Consider the following 8,844-nt stretch of genomic DNA (forward strand, 5'->3'; position numbering starts at 1 on the left):
GATAAGGGGACAGTCACCTACAAAGGAGTTCCCATCAGACTGTCATCTGATTTCTCAAGAGACCTTACAGGCAAGAAGGGGCTGGAAAGAAGTATTCCAAGTCATGAAAGGCAAGGACCTACATCCCAGATTGCTCTATCCAGCAAAGCTTTCATTTAGAATGGAAGAGCAGATAAAGTGCTTCCCTGATAAGGTCAAGTTAAAGGAGTTCATCATCACCCAGCCCTTATTTATGAAATGTTAAGGGGACTTATCTAAGAGAAGAAGATTAAAAAAAACATGTGTAGTAAAATGACAGTAAACTGACAATTATTAACAACCACACCTAAAGCAAAACCAAAAGAAACTAAGGAAACAATTAGAACAGGAACAGAACCACAGAAATGGAGATCACATGGAGGGTTAGCAACAGGGGAGTGGAAGGAGGAGAGAGGGGGAAAAGGTACGGAGAATAAGTAGCATAGATGTAGGTAGAAAATAGACAGGGGGAGGGTAAGAATAGTATGGGAAATGTAGAAGCTAAAGAACTTATGACACATGGACGTGAACTAAAGGAGAGGAATGTGGGTGGGAGAGGGTGTACAGGGTGGAGGGGAGTGAAGGGGGAAAATGGGACAACTGTAATAGCCTAATCAATAAAATATATTTTTTAAAAAGCAGCGCCAAAGTGTACCCCACCCTGGTGAACACCTAAGGCTCCACACCTAACTATGTGGCAGGTGCGCCAAGAAAATAAAACTGGCCCAAATGAAAGATCAGTTCAAAACTCCAGAAAAAATACAACTTAGCGATGAAGAGATAGCCAATTTATCAGATGCAGAGTTCAAAACACTGGTAATCAGGATGCTCACAGAATGGGTTGAATTTGGTCGCAAATTAGATGAAAAAAAATGAAGGATATGCTAAGTAAAATCAAGAAAAATATATAGGGAACCAATAGTGGTAGGAAGGAAATGGACTCAAATCAATGGAGTGGACCAGAAGGAAGAAAGAAACATTCAATCAGAAAAGAATGAAGAAACAAGAATTCAAAAAATTGAAGAGAGGCTTAGGAACCTCCAGGACATCTTTAAACATCCCAACATCCGAATTATAGGGGTACCAGAAAGTGAAGAGGAAGAGCAACAAATTGAAAACTTATTTGAACAAATAATGAAGGAGAACTCCCCCAATCTGGCAAAGGAAATAGACTTCCAGGAAGTCTAGGAAGCTCAGAGAGTCCCAAAGAAGCTGGACCCAAGAAGGAACACACCAAGGCACATCATCATTACATTAGCCAAGGTACAAATGAAGGAGAGAGTCCTAGAAGCAGCAAGAGATAAGGGGACAGTCACCTACAAAGGAGTTCCCATCAGACTGTCATCTGATTTCTCAAAAGAGACCTTGCAGACAAGAAGGGGCTGGAAAGAAATATTCCAAGTCATGAAAGGCAAGGACCTACATCCAAGATTGCTCTATCCAGCAAAGCTTTCATGTAGAATGGAAGAGCAGATAAAGTGCTTCCCTCATAAGGTCAAGTTAAAGGAGTTCATCATCACCCAGCCCTTGTTATATGAAATGTTAAAGGGACTTATCTAAGAAAAAGATGATAAAAAAAACATGTATAGTAAAAGGACAGCAAACTCACAATTATGAACAACCACACCTAAAGCAAAACCAAAAGAAACTAAGGAAACAACTAGAACAGGAACAGAACCACAGAAATGGAGATCACATGGAGGGTTAGCAACAGGGGAGTGGGAGGAGGAGAGAGGGGGAAAAGGTACAGAGAGTAAGTAGCATAGATGGTAGGTAGAAAATAGACAGGGGGAGGGTAAGAATAGAATGGGAAATGTAGAAGCTAAAGAACTTACGACACATGGACATGAACTAAACGTGGGTGGTAATGTGGATGAGAGAGGGGGCATGCAGGGGGGAGGGGAATAAAGGGGAGGAATGGACAATTTTGATAGCATATTCAATAAAAAATATATATTTTTTTAAATTTTATTTTAATCATTATGCAAGTACAGTTTCCTCCCTTTTACTCCCATTCCAGCCCGCCCACCCATCCCTCCCCACTAATAAAATATATTTTTAAATAAAGACAAATCCTACTAATCTTCTTCAATCTTGGCCTTCCATTTTGGATAATATTGTTATCTTAACAATATTAAGGTTTCCAAACCATGAATGCAGGATGTCTTTGCATTTATTTATGTCTTTATTTTATCAGTGTTTTATACTTTTTGTGTATGTTTTTTACCTGCGTACCTCAGTTTATTATTATTTTATTCTTTTGATACTGTTATAAATGTAATTGTTTTCTTAATTTCTTTTGTGAAAGGTCTTCACATGGCCATTGGAAAGAGGTCTCACTTTCTTGATGGTATCTTTGACATACACAAGTTTTGCTTTTTTGTTAGTTAAAATTTCTTACTTTTAAATTCTTTTGTGCTTTTTGCATCATATCTAAGAAAACTTTGCCTAAATTATCACAAAGATTTTCTCCTACTTGTTTTAAAGTTTCATCTCTTACAATTAGGTCTTTGATCCATTTTGAGTTAATTTTTGTGAATGCTATGAGGTAGAGTTTTGAGTTATCATTTTTCTTTTGGATATTTAGTTGTGCCAGCACCATTTGTTGTAAATGTTTTTGATTCATGAACATGAAATATCTTTCTATTTATTTATGTATTCTTTAATTTATATTAGCAATTTTTTTATTTTTCAGTGTACAAATTTTATACTTTTTTGTTAAATGTATTCTTAAATATTTTATCCTTAATTCTATTGTGAATGGCCTTGCCTTTTTACTTTCACTTTGAGATTGTTCTTTCCTAAGTATAAAGAGATACAATTGATTTTTTTATGTTGACCCTTGTTACTACTTTTCCATCTAGTGTAACCAGTTTCTACAAAGTTAGTGGCTTAAAACAACACCATTTTACTACTTAACAGTCAAAAGTCTGGACACAGTGTAACTCAGTTGGGTTCTCTTACTACGATCTCACAAGGCCAAAATAAAGGTACTGGCAGGGTTGCATTCCTTTCTAGATATTCTGTAAAAGTATTTGCTTTTCAGCTCATTCAGGTTTTGGCAGAAACTATTTCTTATATGTTCTATTTGGCCATTATTATCTTAAAGCCAACAATGGTGATTCAAGTTTTTCTTGTGCTTCAAACCCCATCTGACTATCCTTCTATCAGCCAGAAAAAAAATTATCTGCTTTTATGGACTCGTAGAATTACTTATTGGGTCTGCCAAAATAATCCAGGGTAATCTCTATTACCCAGGGTAATCTCTATTTTAAAGTCAAACTATTAGTAATTTTAATTATACCTCCTATGGCCTTTTGCAATGTAATACAACATATTTTCTGGTGTTCACTTCAAGGTGTGAAGATTATTGGATCCATATTTCTACCTATACCAATCATATTTCTTGCAAACTTGCGGAGCTTATTAGTTCTAATAGTGTTTTAGTGGATTCCTTAGGCTTTTTTCTATAAAAGATCATGTTGTATGCAAATGAAGATTTCACTTTTCTTTTCCTATCTAGATTCTTTTTATTATTTGTATTTGTGTAATTACTGTGGCTATAACTTCTGGTACAATGTTGAAAAAATGTAGTGGGAGGAGACATCTTGTTACTAATCTTAGGAGGAAAACATTTAGTCTCCTTCTGTTAAGAATGATGTTAGCTGTAGATTTTTCATAGATGCCCTTTATCAGCTTGAGGAAGTTTCCTTTTATTTCTGTTTTGTAGGATTTTTATTATGCGTGGGTATAGGATTTCTGTTCAATGCTTTTTCTAAATCTTGATGAGCTTTCTAAATCGTAATGAATATGGTCATGTGGTTTTTGTCCTTTATCCTATTAATATAATGTACTACATCAACATATTTTTGTGTTCCTTGGATAAATTCCACTTGGTCCTGATATATAATCTTTTTCATATGTTGGTAGATTCAGCTTGCTGGTGTTTTGTTGAGAATTTTGTATTTATTTCATAGTACCATTTCTTCTTTAACTAGGAGAATACTTCATTGAAGTCATCTGGGCCTGGGTTTTACTTTATGGAAAGATTTATAATTACTAAATTAATCTCTTTCTTTGTTAACTACTTGATTTTGTTTAAAGAGATTCTGTCAAGTACAAGGTCCACATGCTAAACTCTAGCTGGTATTGTTGCCATTGGTTGTTAACTTACATAGCTGAACAGTTAGAATAATTTCTTGTGTTGGTGCTTTGGAAATCACTTCAGATATAGTCTGATGTGTAAATCATTTAATTTTAGGGAGTAGTTTTAAAATTTAACAATGCCTACTGACCTTTTTACCAGGAACTTTATAAAACTCTTCAAATAAGAACCAAAAATGCCTAGTTAATATTGTCCTTTAACGTCTTCAAGTATTTTGAAAACTTTTCTTTCTCCTTACAAAATATATACACTCCAAATGGAGAAACTTAGCCTCTGTCTTTCTGTTTACTACAGTGCTGCTTCTCTTGTTTATATTTTTCCCTCTCAGTATAAGTTTCTGACTGGCCGTTTTTAACATGTTCTTTTCAGTGGAAATTCTGATATATATTGACTTGCTTTTATTGAACCTATAGGCCCTGACTGACTACCGTATGCCAGACATTGTGCTAGGAGCTCTGATAGGGAATTTTTCTGTGAGAAACTGGATTAACTTGGCATACTGCATGCATATTGAAAAAGTAGCCCTGTGAAAAAGTACATTAAAATGTAGATTAAATCTATAAATGGACTTCTAGCAGTATTAGTAATGTTTTCACAATAATTTAGTGCATGAACTCAGAGCACAGTGATTTGTACATATATCATTTTGAAGTGCATATATTAAAATTTTACATATTTGTGTATGTATGTGTGTTTATACAAGGTCTGGCAGAAGTAAGGCTTGAATGTGGTTGGTAGGGTATGTGAATGTCTCTCACGAGGTGGACAGCAATTCAGACATTTCACCTAAAATGTCATATGGTGTGCTTGAGTGTGATATTGTTATGTTACAGAATTCTATGCTTGTGGTTTTTAATAAAATCTTTTTTAAGATTTTATTTATTTGTTTATTCATTTGTTAGTTTATTGAAAGGGGAAGGAAGGCGAAAGAGAGGGAGAAAAACATCCATGTGTGGTTGCCTCATACACTTCCTACCAAGGACCTGAGCCACAATCCAGGCATGTGCCCCCACGAGGAATCAAACTGGCAACCCCTTGGTTCACAGGCCAGTGCTCAATCCACTGAGCCACACCAGCCAGCGCTGTAATGAAAGATTTTTATGTAATAAAAAAGGGGCATGAGTTGTGCTGGACCCTGTATATGAGAGGGAGAAAGGACAATCTTATTATAATAGTATAATAACCTCTCAAAACATTGTTCCTCTTTTGGCAGTTTCTGTCAGTTACATTGTTTTGTTTTGTTTTGTTTTGTTTCTGATTTCTAATAAGAAAAACAAGAGGAGAAAATAATGGGATCTTACAAGTAAGCAGAAAAATATAGGTACACATAGTTTACAAAGCTGCTTAAGTCATCTTGTAACAAAGTCTTGATTCTTTCTCTCAGACCAGAAGATCAATTCAGAAGTTGTTAGAATGGGAAAATAACAGATTATATCACAAGGTAAGAAGTTTAAACAAATAAGTGCCCCATTCATTTATTTGTATTATTAAATTGAAAAAGTGGGAATTTCGCAGGCCACAAAAGAATGAATTAGAGAATTAATACTCAATGTTTAATGTATATTCTTTACCAAGTAATTTAAAATGTTATGATTTGGATCTTACAGTTATTCCTAGATTGTTTTCTGTAATTTATTTAAATGTATAGGTAATTATTAGTATAAATTGATATCAAAATTCTTAACAAATTGTACTTTTTTAGCTTGCTTTACACTGGAAGTTGACTAAAAGGAAATGTGAAACTAGCAATATGATGGAGTATGTAAGTATGCAGTTGTTTTTAATTTAGCTTTTTTGGATCCCATTCTGACTGTTACATTTTAGCATATTTATCATTTGTCAAATCATCTTTCTATCATTTTTCTCCTCATCCTGAACTTTTATCAGTTGAAATATAGAGGGTTTTCTTTCACCTTGCTTATATTTGTAGCCAACATAAAATATCTTGAAAGCTAGCAATTATTTAGATCTTAGACAAATATCAACTAATGTGCTCAGATAAAAATATTGCACAACCTTAATCTTCTTTCAACATAGGTGCAAATCGTTGCATATGGCGATGGGCACAGCTGGTGTTGAACAAAATATTTCTAAATGTAATCTTGTCAAAACTTGCATAACATAGGAACTGACTTCTGAATTCTGTATTTATTTTTCTGACTTTTTTTTTAAATTTAGCTTATATTTAACTTTTAGTAAAGAAACCATAGTTTCTATACAGGGTCTGGCAGAAGTAAGGCTTGCTGGAATGCAGTTTGTAGGGTCCATGAATGTCTCACAAGAAATGGACAACAATTTGAACATTTCCCCTAAAATGTCCTATGGTGTGCTTGATTGTGATATTGTTATGTTACAGAATCACATGCTTATGATTTTGCAATAAAAGATTTTTATGTAATAAAAAGGAGCATTATTTGTGCCAGGCCCTGTATTTTTTTTTTACTGAAAGCTATGCATCTTAATAATAAAACATGAATTCACATATAACCAATGTGACAAATTCAGCATTATTAACATCAAAAAGAATATGAAATTTATTCATTTCAAGTTGCTGCATGTAGTATATATTTAATAATAAATATTGCATTTCCATTTCCTAAATAAGGATTATCATATCTTTTCCCACTTTGCATAGTTTTGGGGAGAAAATATACAAAAGACCACAAACCTAAAATCTACTATTACAAAATTATGTGTTAAATTTATAAAAGCTCATAAATATCTTAGGTTTTCATAATTATATTTTCAAACCTTTAATAAACATATTTTAATCAATCCATTTGGACACTATTATTTTTTATAAACAACTTGCAAAAGATAGTAATACTCAACCAAATAGCAACTTTAATTGAAAAATATATAGTTGTAATATAGATAAAGGTATTTTTCTAAACTGGATAGCACAATTTTAATCCATTGCACTTTGCTAAAAAAAAGCGGGATGCAAGGTAGGTATAGAAGGACATAATAATGTAATAGGGTTTACTTTTTTGTACCTAAAAAATAGTTATTGTAAATCAGATAATAAAAACTGTTGCTATGGGCCCTGGCTGGCGTAGCTCAGTGGATTGAGCACGGGCTGTGAACCAAAGTGTCGCAGGTTCGATTCCCAGTCAGGGTACATGCCTGGGTTGCAGGCCATGACCCCCAGCAACTGCACATTGATGTTTCTCTCTCTCCATCTCCCTCCCTTCCCTCTCTGAAAATAAATGAATAAAATCTTAAAAAAAAAAACCTGTTGCTATGGTGCAACAGTTTTTATTTAATTTATTATCTAATGAAAATGTGTGGTAAGTTCTTTTTATAACTGTTTTATATATTTCATGTACTTTACTGTACAAGAAAAATGGTTATAGACTTTCTGGGTTATATATAAGTTATAGTAAATGAAAATTATTTTGTCAATATATTGTTGTCTGCTTTTATTTTGCAGGTAATACTAATAGAATTCTTACCAAAATATCCCATATTCCGACCTGACTGAGGAATTTTATTCAGTCACTTCTGTGTTACCTGTCATTTCCTACCCTTAGTGCCTTGTAGGTGATCTTGGAATGAAGATGGTCTCATTGCTCTCTTCAACTTATTCTTTATAATGGTAGAATATTATCCTCATTCTTTTATTTGTGTTGGTTTAAAAAGAAAATTTGCACATCTTTTTTGTTGTTGTTAAACAAAGCTTGTGTTTTGCACTCTCAGTTTTTAAATAAATACACACATATGTGTATATGTATAGTTGTTATTAAAGATAAAACATTAGTACTGGCGTTAAAAAAACAAAAACTTGTTTTAAGCATGCTGCCTTATAATTTTCATATTCACTGTTTCTAAATATGCATCATTTTTGTAGGCTACTTTAATGCTCTGTAATCCCTTATTGAACAGACATAAAGAAGCTTTTGGTAGCTTTTAGAAATGGTTTTATTCTTATCTGCTTTCAAAGGACATGCAATTAGTAGCACTGGTTTTGTCCTGCACTTAGCTAAATTATCATTTATGTTAGTGGATAAAATATTTAAACTCCTAAAGACTTGTAAATATTGTCTCTTTGCATAATGTAAAATGTGATATGCCATGGTTTACAGAATTTAATATTATTCTTACTGTATTGCCAACAATTCTGCATAGATTTTAATATGAATGAAGTTTGTAAGCATCCTTTTAAATGTACAGATTGTTAACATGCTGTTGTATGGCAAAGCCATAATAAGTATGCGAAAAATTTCAACTGTAGGACAGGGTTGCCCTTTGTAATGAGTTGATTAAAACTAAAATCACTGTCTAAGATACTCTGCATTGCACCTGAAACCAAGACCCTGATTTTTTTCTATTTAATTCAGTAATTACCATTTTGTCCTCCATTCCCACCCCCAAAAGAATTCATTTGGCATCTGACACATTTTAAAGCCCCACTATTCTCATTTATTTCCCTTAATGTTTCCTTTTCTGCATTTGAAAAAACACACAATTGTCACCTGTAAGGAGTCTTTCAAGATTTCAGATGGCTTAGATGGTGTCTAGACCCCCATGAAAGCCACTGCTAATGCCCTTCTGGGGTTCTAATATTCTACTTTGGGAAAGAGAAAGCCCATTGAAAAGCTGTACTTAAAGAATATGCATGTGGTGGGTAAATCACAATTAATAAAATATTCTTAATCTTA

At 33.6% G+C, this 8,844-nt stretch overlaps 1 protein-coding gene across 1 annotated transcript in view; it reads left to right on the forward strand.

Moving 5' to 3' along the window:
* CHIC1 (cysteine rich hydrophobic domain 1) overlaps positions 1 to 8,844 on the forward strand; it is a 58,320-nt gene extending 49,476 nt beyond the window's left edge. The window contains exons 4-6 of the mRNA XM_045839397.1: positions 5,568 to 5,624; positions 5,886 to 5,945; positions 7,617 to 8,844. Of these exons, the coding sequence (XP_045695353.1) occupies positions 5,568 to 5,624; positions 5,886 to 5,945; positions 7,617 to 7,667 (168 nt within the window). The 3' untranslated portion in view covers positions 7,668 to 8,844. The remainder of the gene's footprint in view (positions 1 to 5,567; positions 5,625 to 5,885; positions 5,946 to 7,616) is intronic.

This window comes from Phyllostomus hastatus, unplaced genomic scaffold (genome assembly GCF_019186645.2).
Source record: "Phyllostomus hastatus isolate PE091 unplaced genomic scaffold, TTU_PhHast_1.1 phas_contig_30, whole genome shotgun sequence".
NCBI classification, from domain to species: Eukaryota; Metazoa; Chordata; class Mammalia; order Chiroptera; family Phyllostomidae; genus Phyllostomus; species Phyllostomus hastatus.